This window comes from Neolamprologus multifasciatus, chromosome 8 (genome assembly GCF_963576455.1).
Source record: "Neolamprologus multifasciatus chromosome 8, fNeoMul1.2, whole genome shotgun sequence".
NCBI lineage: Eukaryota > Metazoa > Chordata > Actinopteri > Cichliformes > Cichlidae > Neolamprologus > Neolamprologus multifasciatus.
Genome location: NC_140446.1, coordinates 3820482 through 3836777, shown reverse-complemented (window position 1 = coordinate 3836777; position 16296 = coordinate 3820482). Strand labels below are relative to the sequence as shown.

The window sequence follows — 16296 nt, the reverse complement described above, 5'->3', positions numbered from 1 at the left end:
TAAATGTTAAAGAAAGGAAGCTCAGAGGGAGAATATTAGTCACGACTTATTTTAAAGTTACAATCTGTTCAGACCAGTGTTGGTCAAGTTACTGAAAAAGTAATCAGTAACTAATTACTGATTACTTCCCCCAAAAAGTAATCCCGTTACTTTACTGATTACTTATTTTCAAAAGTAATTAATTACTTAGTTACTTTTTAAAAACACGATTTACAACCTGAATAGGTGATAAAGTGATAGATCTTTCAGCCCAATTCTACTTTTTCTACATAATCCATCATACAAAATGTAATCAAATGGAAAAGTCTCTTTTTAAAACTTGTTTTATTAGTTTTAATCTTTTAACTTTATGCATCAAGCAAAATTTTAATTATATGCAACATTCTCTGACTGGAAGAAATTAGTTTAATATTTAAACCTATTTTCTGCACATTCAAGCAAATAAAATATTTTTTGTGTGTGTTTACACTCAGTCTTTCAAATAGATCCAAGTAAAACACAGCAGAAAATAAATAAAGTCAAAGACTAGCAGTCCTGTTGCTCTATTTTCACCTGTAAAGCAGGCGGAGGTTTACCCTGGTGAAGGTGTGCCGCGGTCAGTGGAAGAATCCGCGAGTTTCTCTGTGAGTTTCCCATTACGTCGTAGCTACTCGGTGCTTGCTCGGAAGTTTAGGGTTTTTTTCGCTGTAAAAAGAAGTTTTCTTCCCACGCACAACGGACACTAATGTTTTTGTCACTTTTTATGGAATCAAACTCAAAGTAAGGTCAGTACTTCCACGCTTTAAACGCTGCACGCTCATACTCGCACTCGATATATGATCGATTGTTGATCTGCACACAGCTGTTGTCACAAACGTCGCACTCGCTTACGTCACTGTCATGAGACATTCTCGCAAAAAATCACGGTTTTAGTAACGCAGTAACGCAGCGTTCCTACGGAAAAGTGACAGTAATCTAATTACCGTTTTTGCAATAGTAATCCCTTACTTTACTCGTTACTTGAAAAAAGTAATCGGATTACAGTAATGCGTTACAAGTAACGCGTTACAAGTAACGCGTCACTGCCCATTCTGGTTCAGACACATGGCAATAATAACGATTTCATAGATGATAAATTCTGATCAGTACTTATCATATTTATTTTCTATTATACTTCAGCACACCTGTGTTTCCAGGTAAGTTCAGGACTTTCTCAGATGCTGTTTTGTGGCGGTCAAACTTTCCCCGCTCGCTTTCCTGGAGATCCTATTACCAGGTGTCACAGTGTGTGTGACGTACAGCCTCTCTGACCCTGAACACACACGCGCTGTCTCATTAATTCATGGCCTTCAACCGCAGATTGAATTACAGCCGGCGCTGGGCCAGGATTTACTTTGACAATATCCCTTTGTAGTGGACACACCCATGCACACACACTCACACACACACAAAGATAAGCCGTGTCTGCACCATTTCATCACACATGCGTACCCAGCACTGTTCTTGATATCCTGATATCAGTGTTTTCTATGCCACGCTATGCTTGCTGTTATTCATTATTTATCACGACCATTAGTTTGTCTGAGATACATCAGCATCCCCCCTCTTTCCTTCACCCCCAATTTTCTGGATTCCTTTTCATCCTCCGATCGATCGCTTCCCCCTCCTCAGCTGCACAGGGAAAAGTGTCAAACCCACACAGCGATGCTGAATTACTGATGCTCCACACCACAGTGTATTCCCACAGACACATGTGAGCGCACGATTCGGATCCTGCGCGTATCACGACGAGATCAAAGGCAGCGGGAACGGGGTGCAGTCCCTTTAAGAGAAGCAGGACGGGGAGGGCTGTGCATCCATAAAAGATGAGTTTATTCAGTGGCCATGCTAAGACATGGTTAGGAACGCCTCTGCACTCCGGCGTTCTCTCATATCCATCTCAGGCGCTTCACACGCTGACACAGCTCCTGAAGAAGCTGAGACATGGACACGCTGAGAAGAAAGGGATAAAAACTGGACCTGAAGAAGAGAGGAAGCGGGAAGAAACAACAGCAGAAGAAGAGTGAAAGGGGAAGAAAGAAGAGGGAATAAAGAAGATAAAAGAGAAAGTGTGCAGTAGAGGAAAGTGAACAGGTGCATCAAGGCGGAGAATGGGCAATTCCTCCTTCCCAGGCATGTCCCCTCTCTCTCCGTCCATTCTGTAGTTGCAGGTATTTCTAACTTGAGTGCCTTTCTCTGACGTGCTGGGGGATGCTGGGAAACTACCGCTCTCCCTCTTCTTCTCTTCAGTGTTTTGCTGTCTGTGTTGTTTCCGCACATGTATCTTTGCCCTGCATGTTTTATGGAAGGAGACTTTTTTGAAGCTTCTCCAAACTTGTTATTTTTTATTCATTTTCGAAACAGCTTCTGATCGAGTAACCGCATCACTTTGGAATAACCAGTTTTGAGTGCTGCAGTCCATTTTGTATGTATCAAAAGTGCCTTTGAAATGCATTTCAGTGCAGATATTGAGAGGACTCTGTGTGTATTTGGGGGTGTGAATGCCTGCTGGTGTCGGTTGCGTCTGGCAGCAGTTCTTGTTTACTGCCTGAGCGGATGGGAGGCTGTGGATGTCCTGGCTCTCAGAGGCTGGCATCTGGACCGGAGTGAAAGAGTGCTATTGATGGATTTACTGAGGCTGCTGTTGCTGCTGATCAGAGAGGAGATGGAAACAGTGATACAAGCAGGAAGAGAGCTGGACATTAATGCAGTGGCTGAAAAATATAAACGCGGTGGAGACAAAACACATCTAGTAAGCATATGTATCACCACTTTAATTCTTGGGTAGGTGGAGGAATGATTTAAGTGGATTTTTCGCATCTGCATTAAACTCACACAGGTAGCGCTTGGGTTTTTCTCAAAGTCCCTAAATAGAAGTCGGCGGTGAAGCCAAAAACGAATCTCTGCTCTCCTCGTAGATTTTCAGCCATCTGGAGTTGGGAAAGCTCTGCAAATGCCCGAAAGTCCACATACACTGATCGGCCACAACATTAAACCCACTGACAGGTGAAAAGACTAACACAGCTAATCTCACTGTACGGCAGTGTGCAGCTGCTGAACCTTAGTTGTTGGCCTTCGTATGGACGCTGCTGACAGTATATAAACATTGCTGCAGACCAACCCCACCCCACGGCAGCAGCACTCCCAGCTGGACAGTGCTCCCTGCCAAATCTCAAAAAATGGCTCAAGAACAGAATGAAAAGGTTAAGGGATTAACTCAGACTCCAGTTTCCCACTCCCAGAATTTCTGATCCACAGGAAGCCCGTAGAGTCCTGTATCTCTAAAGTTAACCTAGGATATAAAGTAGGTTGTTTTATTATTGTGGTTAACGGCTTAAAATCTGGCTTCCTCTCCATACTCTGATCATTGTGTTGTTCCTCGGTGAGATATATAGTTACTGGGATTCCCAAATGCGGAAAATATATAACACCGCTCTCTCAGCAGCATCGATGTTTCTAGTGAGAGATGATGGGAAAGAACGTGGACTATACCACCCGAGAAGGCAAGAATAATGATTTATCCTTACCTTAATTAACTATAACCCAGTGGTTCTCAGCTGAACTGCTAAAACTGTATCTATCAAAACAAGTGGGCAAAGGTTGTCCCGTAGAACATCTAATCATGTCTGTAGTAAAATTATTTGTGACAACGTTTTCCATTTAGTCAGGCAGAAATATATTTTTATTAAAAGCAAAAGGCACAAAATAAAAATAAAGATTTCATCAAGTGACCAAAACCAGCAGGGAATAGCTCCAGCAAGAAAATGGCGATGCAGTGCCTCTGTTTAACGCCATAAACACGTCCGGCGGTGTAGCGGTGCTGCTCAGCGATGTGTTCTAATCTTCCGCTAACAATGGTGCAGTAAGGCACAGAAGACTAAGCTGCAGACAATATGTTTGTAGGATCAATTCAGTGTTGGGTTTGTTCTTTTGTTTTTGCTTTTTTTTCTCTCTCTCTTCATGGGATTTGCTGGCAAGATGCAAAAACAAAGTCAACAACCCTTTGATGGCGTTCGCTCATCCAGATGAGAACATCACATTTCCTGTGAACGTGCAAAAAGAGAAGACAGTCTGACACTTTTTCCTTTTCAGCTTTTTGTATTTGTCCATTTTAATGAGTTTCCAGTCAAATATAAGTACAGTTTGGACCTGATAGCAGTTTCAAAAAGCTCGATGCTATGTTAGCTTTCATGCTAGTTGCTAGTAAGAACGCTAGCATAGCATTGAGGACACTCACGGTAAATCTTCATCAGTTTGACTAACAACAAGTTTTTAATTTTTCTCTGTGTCTATGTATATGCGTGTACTCCTCCTACTCCTTTTATACTGACAGTATACTTCCTGTTTTATTTTGTTGTCCTTGAGTGTCATATTTAGTTTTGACCTCCTTTCTTTATTGCACTGAGCTCAGTTCAGCCCTTTGGAAAGACAAAAAAATATTTATTGTTAATGTTAATGTTCATATGGCTTTTATTATATTTCCTTTATCCCACTGAAGTGCTTCTTGGATGGTCAAATTTCCCAAGTTGTAACGTTTTTCCACCAATTCTTTTAAACAAGAATGTAGAAATAACACGGATGCTGCAAGGCTGGTTTATTTTTACTGGTCGGAATATTAAAACAATGCACTGATAATTGTCTATAATTAAGGTTACTATTTACCAGGATTGCTGCTAATAGATTGCTTGTTTAAAGAATGAATCACTTTATTAATTACTCTTGTTTACTCTGCTGGAAAGTGCTGGAAAATCTGGATTTCTGCAAACTGTATTCATGCAGGTGTCTGAGAGGTTCTGTAAGGGCGGTGTAAATACCTCCACTGTGGTGCCAAGTGTCGTTAAATGACCTTCTTGGTTTTTCTAAGATGACCGGGATGATCTTTCAGAGAAGATACTTATCTCTGTGATTCAAATTTAATGATAATGCACGAGAGGCGTAGACTGCTGCTGATGCTGACTGCAGGCTGGTAGAGTGCAAAATGGAGGTCTTCACTATCTCTAATCGCTATTGATTTACATGATACCCTCTTCTCTTTGCTCCCACTCTGCACAAATCTGTGTCGGAGCAAGAAAAGACCCGAGTCTCTTGAACGCGTTGGGAGACGCGGTTTGGAAAAACAGCCAGCTATCTTAAAATTCAGCGTTGGATATTGAGGCCTGTCACATCCCGCATGCCGTTTCACTCAGAAATCGCTGAGAGGATTAATTCTGAAGTGAGCGTTTTGAAACGCCAACGATACAGTCGCCCTTGAACATCTCAAACTTATCTCCTTTGTGCCGCATGACTGTGTGAGTCATGTCACCTCACTGACATGGCAGAGCCCTCCCCAGCTCCCCAGGAGGCTTTGACAGGGGCGGGGTTGCCGGGTGGCGGAGGTGGAGGGGAGCAGATCAAGCGCGCTGGAATCACAAGTGACTGGGGAGCAAAAGAAAAGGAGACGAGAGGCTGGAGGATCTGTCAGGGCGCTGAGGAGCGACAGCCAAACAGCAGTTTTCCCACGTCAGCCTGATCAAACTTGTTGACATCTGGAAGGAGATGGAAGACAGACAGAGAGGGAGAAGAAGAGATGAAGGGCAGAGGGAGGAAGCTGCGGAGCAGAGGGTGCCGACATCAGAGAGCTGATTGATGCAGAGCCACCAGGTGAGGGTGAGCTGACTGTAATATTGACTCAGGGATGTCTGTTCTCCCAAGAGCCGCCTCGCACTACGGCATTCAGAGACTCTGCTGCCTTTTCATCCTCGACGTTCAAGCGTTCGACTTCTTTTCAGAAGTCAAAACAACATTTTTAAGAAATGTGTTTTCAGGCGCTGAAACTGCAGCTTTATAATTGTGGAAAACCATCTGAAGAAATGTCTTCAGCTCACAGATGGCGAGCGGTAAAAAAGTTAAACGTCTTTTCATCGTCTGCAAACATCTCAGACATGAAGGTGCTTGACCTGCTTTCTCTTTCTTAATCCCTGGATTTACTTTTTCTCACAACTTTTACACTATTTTCCGAGTCGATATTTAACATCCCCGTGAGCCCGGTCGGACTGAAATGGAAGGACAGATATTTGTTCACTTATTTACAATGAATTATTTTTAAAAAAAGTGCTGAAGTGAAAGATACTCCAGAGATTAAAGAGACTATTTAAACCATTGCTTTTCGGTCTGGACCAAATTTGAGAAAATAAACCTAAATTTAACTGCTTTTCCTAAAGTGACCCACAAAAAGTTAAAACATGGTCACATTTTATGCTGTTGTACAAGTGCTACAGTTTTTCAGGCTGTTCTGGGTCAGATTTGATTCTTATCCTTATCGTATCTGTTCAGATGGATTTTAGAGCCACTGGTTTGTTTCAAATAAGCAATCGTAGTTTCTCAGACTTGTGACACGTCTGCGTGTATTTCTATGGGACTGTGATGGCAACTTATTTCTCCTGGTTCCTGCAGAAAGATGGAGTTTGAAGGATCCAATAAGTCTCAGAGTAAAACATGGTGCACATAAGAAACAGAGGTCATACAAAGGTCAAAGGGCGCCTCGAGAGTGTGGGAAACACTCATCCCTAGCCTACATGAACAGGGTGTGTTAGTTGATATTGAATATTGATTATATTTTTACATTGTCAGGGGCAGGGTCTGTGACCCAGTAGTTTTGAGTCGGTTTTGTATTTTTGTGTTCTTATATTGTGTTGAAAATATGTTAAGTTCTTGTGTTGCTGCTATTAGTTTGGATTTCGTTTCATTCTAGTTTTGTCTCCTGATTTATAAGTCTTCTCTTATCCTCTTTGTTGTCATGTCTATGTCTATGTTTCCTGTTTTATTTTGAAAGTCTTGTCTTTCTATGTTCAAAGTCGTTTTTTCCCAGTATAGGTTCTAGTTTTAGCTTACTCCCCCTGGATGATTCGCCTTGTTTTTGTATTCATGTTTTCCGTCTTCTTCCGTGTCTGCATTTGGGTACGTTTCATAAACTCACCAGCGTGTCCCGCCGTGACTTGCATCCTACGTAAAACAGGACAAATGAAAGTTGTTCATTTTAAAAAATGCTCTTCGTCGTCTTCGAAATTAACGAAAGATTAATCATCAAGTTTTTAATGCCAGATATCTTGTTTACATAGTCTGTAGTTTAGACTTAGACCAAAACATCCCCAAACCGGACTGTGAAGGTGTAGAATATCACCAGTAAGACTCAGTTTTACTGATGAGTACTAAGAACATTAATACTGTGTATACTGACACCAGCCTCTGGAGTCAGCGTTTGTCTGACAGCTGGCTCACACTGAGTATCACAACAGCGACGTGAGCAGCCTGCCCATAAGGAAATATGAGACGCCAAGGATGGGAGGTAGTTGGATAGCAACTCCTGAAATTCCAGAATAAGACCAACAATAAATTGACTTTGTCATCTCAGATGTGGAAATAAATAAAAATATATCACACAGTTTATCTGCGTGGCCCGCCCAAGTAACGTTGCTCCAAATCTACCTCAAAGCAACTCAACCCCATAATGCAGACACTACATAGTGGCTTAACCAGTATTAGCACACATTTCACCCTATGATGTGCTGAAGGGGCCGGTGTACTGACAACACACAGGCTGCCCTACTTGTTACTGCTCAAAAACTCAAAACAGCCATGTTTTCAGTGTTAATAGTACACGCCTATGATTTGATCCTACCCCGATCTCGTGCGTGTGAAAAAAGATTAGTATTATATGTTTTACTTCTTTATTACAGTTGATACTTGTTTCTTCTAAAGCCAACATGCGTTTTGTTTTTGTGCAAAAATACTCCAATTTGGATTCTCAGTTGAAGTCATATTTCAGGTCTTGATTTAGTACTTCTAAACTTCTGTAACCTGGCATACAGCATAAACCTTGTCAATTAATTTGAGTCGTCCTGCAGTTAGTGGACTCGTCCTACCTAAATAAATCCAAGCAGGAAGCATGTTTTGATAGTGTGATTTGGCCATTAAAACGTCCTATCTATAGATATGTACGATGGAGGCTTAAACCACGTAAGCTAGTATATTCTGATAAGATTGATAGAGATGACTATAAATTTAGGCAACGATAGAATGTTTTGACAAAGTCGGACCTTTTGTCAGAACACTGGCTTTACTATCATACATTTTGCTCATTTTCCTGCTCAGACACAAACATGTGACCAGTGTCTTTAGACTGAAGCGTCTTTTAGTTTCCTGTCGTGAATGCCATCTAACTGTGGTCCACTTACACTGTGGCAGCTGCTGTGCTTCCATCACCACATACACACAGCACTCATTTAAACAGCAAACACAAATGAAAGTGAGCTCAAAGCGGCTTCTACGCTAAATATTTTCAGCCTGTAGATGTAACCGACTCTTATCTGCATTGTGAAGGTGGGACACAGCTTGTATCCTAAAGTGTCTTTGTGAAGTATGAATCTTCCTGTTGTCTGAAGACACTCTCCTCTTTGAAAACTGCCTTTTGATTGGAGTTCAGGACGCGAGCAGCACCTGTGGAGCTGGCAGGGAGTCTGTTTCCTGTTCAAGGACACTTTGTCGAAGTGAGCCACACTAAGTCTGCTCTCTTCAGTCCTGCAGAAATGCTTCCATTCATTCACTCGTTCATATAAAATGGATATTGATGGAAGTTCCTTTTATTGGTTGACTGTGTTATCACTGTAGAGCCCGCATTTAAGAGCTGCAGGGCTGAAATGGAGCAAGACTCTTAGCCAGTAAATGTGCATAATTAAACAATCTCGGCCTTCCCTTTGAGAGGAAGCAGTGAAACATTTATGACACAACACATCAGAGTGTTATTAACAATAAATCTCAGTTAATTTGGCTCTGTAAAGCTGACCGAGGATCTCAGCAGCCTGTCTGATTTACTCACAGAGGAGCTGAATGAGGCTTAGAAAGCTCATCAAAGCCTCACCTGAGTGGCTCAAGGTGTTCGAGACAGGATGACCTTACTTTGCTTGGCAGCTGAATTCTTGAGTCTTGCCGGTGTTGATGCCTGAATAAGCCGCACAATGGCAGGCCTCCGCAGTACTCCACTTTTAGATCAGCGCAACAAAAAGAAAGGATGACCTATCTGCTGGTGCTGTGATCTAAATTATAGCACAATTTACATCATAAAGGCAGACCAGTGTTCAATGAAACTTAAACTGCACACAGTCTGAACAGCAGTTTGTGGCAGTGATGGTGGATGTGACCTTTTCCTGTTTTATAATGCATACATTTAGTCTTTTCTGGTACCTGGTAGCACATGCTACTTGTTACCTGCCAAATTATTGTCATGGTGAGATTTTTTTTTTTTTTTGACACTGTAATTTTTATTGATAGTTTTGTCACAGTTTAAACACAGACATGTATTGCATTACAGGAGAAATAACCATGCAAGCACACAGTCAAAACAAACGGAACTAAAGCGAACAAAAGGTGTGGGTGCCAATTCTAATTCAATTCAATTCAATTTTATTTATATAGCGCCAAATCACAACAAATGTCGCCTCAAGGCGCTTCATAGATACAGAGAAAAGCCCAACAATCATATGACCCCCTATGAGCAAGCACTTTGGCGACAGTGGGAAGGAAAAACTCCCTTTTAACAGGAAGAAACTCCGGCAGAACCAGGCTCAGGGAGGGGCGGCCATCTGCTGCGACCGGTTGGGGTGAGAGAAGGAAGACAGGATAAAAGACATGCTGTAGAAGAGAGACAGAGATTAATAACAGATACGATTCAATACAGAGAGGTCTGTTAATACATAGTGAGTGAGAAAGGTGACTGGAAAGGAAAAACTCAATGCATCATGGGAATCCCCCGGCAGCCTACATCTATTGCAGCATAACTAAGGGAGGATTCAGGGTCACCTGGTCCAGCCCTAACTATATGCTTTAGCAAAAAGGAAAGTTTTAAGCCTAATCTTAAAAGTAGAGATAGTGTCTGTCTCCCGAATCCAAACTGGAAGCTGGTTCCACAGAAGAGGGGCCTGAAAACTGAAGGCTCTCCCTCCCATTCTACTTTTAAATACTCTAGGAACAACAAGTAGGCCTGCAGAGCGAGAGCGAAGTGCTCTAATAGGGTGATATGGTACTACAAGGTCATTAAGATAAGATGGGGCCTGATTATTTAAGACCTTGTATGTGAGGAGCAGGATTTTGAATTCAATTCTGGATTTAACAGGAAGCCAATGAAGGGAAGCCAAAACAGGAGAAATATGCTCTAATCAACTACCGTATGCATACCTGCCTTTACTCCGCAGCATACATACTCCAGCTTATATACGTACTTTTATACGGGCAAGCATCAATACATATACAGAGTTATAGACCTTAGATGTTTTGTTCGTTCATTAATTTTCCTTGGTGCCATATAATGTCCACTTCTCCCACTTAGCAACGAAAATATCTTCCTTTAATCTGAGAATGTAAGTCATTTTTTCCATTGCATAGATTTCTCCAACAATATTTAACCTGTCTTTTGAAGAAGACTTCCAAAAATTATGCAGTTTCAGGCACTCCCAAAACACGTGCGTATGGCGTGCTTCCATGTTACCACATCTTCTCCAGCATGGCAAACTGTCTTGAGTCTGTTTACTTTTGATTTTTGGTGTAATAAAGAATCGAGTAAGATGTTTCCATCCAAATTCTCTCCAGCATCTTGAGTTAGTCGTTGTGTTCTGGGTTTCACACATATCTAACCATTCCTCAGTTGAGATATCAGTTTTTATTTCCTGCTCCCATTTCTTTTTTATGTATTCAGTTGATGTTGCCGTGTTCTCTCTTAGAGTTTTATATAGTACAGAGATTTCCTTGAATTGGAGGCCCCTGTATGATTTAATTACGCAATTCAGCATGCCATAAGACGTACGCAAACTTCGTACTTCCTTTGAAAAGTAGTCTCTGAGTTGCAGGTACCGGTAAAAATCGGTTTTCTCTAGACTATACTGATCTTTTAAATCTTGGAAACTCATCAAATGGCCATTTTTCATCACTGTACAAATCGCTGTTATTCCTTTTTGTTCCCACTTCCTGAATCCTGAGTCGTGAGCACTTGGTATAACACCAACAACATAGGCAGCCCAGTTTAACATCTAAAATGGTGATGGTCATGGTGAGATTTGATGTGTCTATACAAACAGGAAAAACAAAGGTGACTATAAGAGCTCTGTGTGCCGCTCCAAAAAATTTAAAAAATGAGGTCCAAGACCTGGAAGTTGTCACTGTCAGATATCCAGCCTATTATTGTGTGTTGGGATGAGATTAGATGAGACTGTACAAGCTGGAAAAATATGCAACCAAATAGTGCTCTGACCTCCAAACTGTGTGGGGGAAAAACAACCCAAAACCAAACGAGCAAAAAGGAACCGCTGCAGAATGAAACTAGCATGTGACAGGTATGCTACAGCTATTTGCAGTCATTTGGAGAGATGAGTTAAAAGTAGGGTTTGGTGGTCTGTGCTGAACAAAAAGTGACGCACTAGAAAGCTCCTGTTTCTCAGGAACAGGTGCCCGAATGTGATGACATGGAACCTCCACTGCATCACCCAGAGGAGAGGACTAATGTTGGAAAGTGGACATCACATCAAAAACCAGACATACAGTATTTATCTTACTGGCTTGCTTTGTCTATTACATGGTCACACATTTACTTATATACTTACAACTACTTGCAGTTTTTACATTGTGTCTTAAAGGCCTTAATGTGACAAATCAGTTCAATTAAAAAAGGTCACGTTGTTTAAATGTAGCATAGAGGCAGGCCTTTTAGAGGGAAACCAAATGCTCACAAAACAAACCTCCAAATTGCAAATGAACAAACAGATTTTATCCTCAGGTCTTGATTTGTGAAACACTGGTTTTGATCTTCCTCGTGCTCTGAAGTTTGTTGAACTGGTTGGCTAAAGGTAGCAGTGACAGACAGATGGTTCATCCAATTACCTGCCAAGTATTTAATTGCCAATGATGACTCCTCAGATGGCTCTTTATAAATAAACCATCTGTCCAATCAGGTTAGTCATGATCAGGAGAGTCACCCCATTAGACTGGGGTTTCTTTTGCAGGGTGCAGTGTTGGGGAGTAACGGAATACATGTACCGCCGTTACGTATTTAAAATACAAAAAATATGAGTAACTGTATTCCGTTACAGTTACCGTTTAAAAAGGTGGTATTTAGAATACAGTTACTTTGTTGAAATAAATGGATTACACGGCGGTACTTTCCTGTTTCATATTGTCGCGGGTCAGGACTGTTTGGGTTTTGTTTGACAGCTACGTTCTGTTGTTCCAGGCGGCAGCGTTACGGTTGCCATGGTTACAGGGTTACGCTCTCTCTCTCTCTCTGCGTGTTTCCTGGGTGAGAGAGCGCAGTTGTTGTTATGCTAAGCTAATAGGCAGAATGCTACAGGTATAGCTCTAAAGAATGTAGCATCATAGGCAGTGTAGTCCGTGCTGCAGGGAGAATGGACTGCCATACACGTTATGTGTCTGTGAGCGAGGGAGGGAGAAAAAGGAAAAGTACGAGCTGTCATCGAGCAAAAACGGGAGCTGGAAGCATGTAAATATAATAATAACCACTGCAGCCAAGAAGTGCGCCTGACGAGCCCAGTTGTAAGTAAGCTATTGAGGCTACGTCCACACGTACCCGGGTATTTTTGAAAACGCAGATTTTTCTATGCGTTTGCACCTTTCGTCCACAGGTAAGCGGTGTTTTTGGTCACTGAAAACGGAGATTTTTAAAAACTCCAGCCAGGGTGGATATTTTTGAAAACTCAGTTTTTGCATTTAAGTGTGGACGAGAAAAAATGCAGCGTCAAAGGTGTGCGCATTTTTTTGACGTCACTGTGCACCACGTTGTTTCGGTGAAATGAATTTCTACAATACTGTTACTGTTAATTGTTCTCTCTGCAGTGTTTAAATGCTTACATATACACACACAGTTACTGTCCCTCCACACTGCTCGGTTCTGCTTCTATGCCCCAACTTTGTTTACTTTTCCCCACCGAGGCTTCTAGACTTCTGATTGGCCAACATTTCTGCACGGTTAGGAATATATCGCCACCTGTTGCTTTGGCATGTTCCTCGCAGCGTTTTCCTTCATTTCTGCCTTTACGTGTGGACGGGATTATTTTTTAAAACGAAAACGGAAAATCTCAGTTTTCAAAAATACCCGTGTACGTGTGGACATAGCCTAAGACTCGACTGTACGCTGTGTTCATGTTTTCCTCCGAAACAATAAGCAGTCTTTCAACACCTCTCTCTGTCTCTCGCAAGCAAAGTTGACCCAGACAACAAAGTAAAGCTATTTTTCGGCTACGAGCCCGACACAGAACCCACCGTATTAGTCAGAGGTCCCTTTACTACGGTTCGGAGCCGCGGACCTTCAGTAACAGTAATAAATCACAGCAATAGTACATTCATGTAGTTGTAAACAGCATGATAATATATTAAGTAATCCAAAGTATTCAGAATACGTTACTCTCATTGAGTAACGTAACGGAATACGTTACAGAATACATTTTGGGGCATGTATTCTGTAATCTGTAGTGGAATACATTTTAAAAGTAACCTTCCCAACACTGGCAGGGTGTTTCTGTTTTTGAGTCCCACCACACTGTTTCTAGGACACTCTTAGAGCATCAATCCATCCACTTTAAAATTTTACCGACTTGACCCGCTTTAGGGCCCGGGGTGCATGTGACTTTCATCTTGCAAGCTCGCCTAAGACTGCTGCATTAGGCCATGCATGGCAGAGAAGAGACGGAGGATCATTCTTACAGGAGACGGTTGTTATTGGATGCTGATGATCTGTCCTGTATATGAAGATAAATATAACTGGCTAAAAAAGAGGCATTTGGCGAAAAAACCAATCTCAGAATGACAAATAGGAAAGGCAGACAAAAAGCAAAGCAACCTTTTTATGTTTTTGCTGGCGACCGTGTCATCAGTATTTATGCCATCCGGCCTCCAGTTGCTATGTGGAAGACAAATGGTCAGAATAAAGCAGAGAATTGTCTCTTGGGAAGGAGATTCTGGTTGCTTTTGTTATAAATCAGCTTAATTGCAAACTACTGTGTCAGATTTTTCTCAGTAGCAGCCTGTTCCCATTTTCTCTTCCAATTGGCAGTTTCTGGACATAAAGTGCTGATAATGACCTCAGGCCTGCTAATGTGTGCACTCTGCTACGGTATTCTCACATTTAAACTCAGTGAAAGGTTAGACAGTCGACCATTTATCACAGTTTTCACAATAATTATACGTTATCGTGCAAGGCTGGACTTTTTAAATGCACATGCTTGTAGACGTGCTTGATTACCGTCATTAGTCAGTAGATCCCTGCAGTATGTATCAGCCTGAGTGGCATTACTAATGTGGCAGATGTTTGGTGGTGGACATGCAGCTCTTTAATGATTCTGCATGTTCTGTGTTTATTTGAAAATGTGTTGTGTACCAAATTAAAGAGGCGTTTTTGTCCACCGGAGCCTAAAATATGATTTATTTTCATTTTCCTGCTTTATTGGGCACAAGGGGAATGCTAACAGAGCAAGAAATGGCTGAATTCGTAGGGAAAATTAAGATGTGAAATATAAACCACACCAACAACAGCAGTCGACTTGTTGTACGATTACATTAGAACTCGCAACACACACTGACAAATAAGAATGTCAACAGTGTGGGAGGTTACCTTTGAAATTACAGAGCCATGCAGCTGCAACAGAGTCCTAATATCTATGACAACAAAGCCCACGAGGACCTCAGAGACCACTCAGTAGGAGTGGGCAAAATTGTAAACCAATTTACACATAGAAGTTTCCAGCAATGACTTAAACATTTAGTTTGAAGTACTTACTTAATAAGGCTGAAATTTTGGAGCTCATAACTGACAATATCCTGTTACTTTTAAATCTAAATGATATTACAATATCTAGGATGCACCTACCTCATGTTTGTTCTGGATATTGCTCTCAAAAAGATGAAACAGGAATGTAACAATGTGTCAAACTCCTGAATCCAGTTATGTTTAAAGTAATTAACTATAGTTACTAGTTACTAGTCACGTCTACTTAAAGCAAAAGCTTTATCGCAAAGGTCGTTTACTTAACTGCAAATTTTGCAAAGCTTTTTTGTTGTTGCAACATCATTTTGTGTTGATTGCTAGCAGACAGCCTCTACCAGCACATCCCGTCTTTTGCAAATTCAATCGATGTTAACTGGGCAACTCGATCCCCACCGACTGGCCTGCAGTTGTTGTTTCCTGTTTTATTTTAGAGGTCTGGTGTCCCATGTTCATTGCGTTTAGTTTCACTTCCAATGTAACGTTGTTATGTTCACTCTAATCAGCTGCTTCCCCGTGTGTTTCCACTTCCCCTGATCACCTCCTGTGTGCATTTAGGCTACGTTCACACTGCAGGTCTTGATGCTCAATTCTGATTTTTTGATCAAATCCGATTTTTTTTTGTCTGCTCGTTCACACTACAAATAAAATGCGACAGCAAACGCGCTCTAGTGTGAACGCTCAAAGCGGCCGCATGCGCAAAAGAAGACGTCACACACAACGCGCTGTGTTTAGACCCAGACCAACAGTATTGTTTGACTGATGGCCGTTAATATAAAGACTTCGGACTTCACGTTTCCCAATTTTTGCTTTAAGTTATTTTGTTATTTACATAATAATGTAAATAACCTAATAATGATCCTTATTGCTGTTTTAGAGGAGCGCTGCTTCAAAGGATAGTTGCAGATTTCTGTCAGAATCTGCAGATTATACAGAACAAATAAAATGTTCACGTTTCTCCAACGTTGTCTTCCCAACAGTTTCACCGGATGGCCAGGAAGCGTTCGCGATGTCTTCTCTGGCGCTTTTCCGGCGCTGATAATTGGCGTCTGTCTTGTGTCAGTGACGTAAAAGATGGATTTAATGTGACTTGACCATCAAACAGCAGTCGCTTTCTAAAACATCGGATATGTATCGGATTCAGTACCACATACGAAAGTGACCCAGATCAGATTTGAAAATATCGGATTTGTGCCGTTCACACTGTCACACCATGATCGGATATGGGTCGCATAGGGTCAAAAAAATTGGATTTGATGCGCTTTCGCCTGCAGTGTGAACGTAGCCTTAGTCTGTGTGTTTTCATTCATTCCTTGTCAGGTTGTCAGTTGAGTTTTCGTCATCTTTCCATGTTCAGGGTTTTATTCTTTGTCTCTTGTGTGTAGAATTAAATTTTGCCTCAGTGTGCTTCTGCCTTCGGTTTTGTACCTTTTCCCAGCCTCAAATAAACGGTTCGCCTTTTGTTAAATTATATTTTCGTT

The 16296-nt window shown here is 41.5% G+C and overlaps 1 protein-coding gene across 2 annotated transcripts in view; it reads left to right on the top strand.

Moving 5' to 3' along the window:
• The first annotated feature begins 1099 nt into the window (after positions 1 to 1099).
• Positions 1100 to 16296, top strand: part of srcin1b (SRC kinase signaling inhibitor 1b) — a 176440-nt gene continuing 161243 nt past the window's right edge. Inside the window, exon 1 of one of the 2 annotated variants that reach the window (XM_085169913.1) lies at positions 1100 to 2151. In XM_085169913.1, coding sequence (XP_085026039.1) covers positions 2130 to 2151 — 22 coding nt within the window. In that variant the 5' untranslated portion in view covers positions 1100 to 2129. Of the gene's footprint in view, positions 2190 to 16296 lie in introns of both variants that reach the window. The other variant, XM_085169914.1, reaches the window with a different exon arrangement.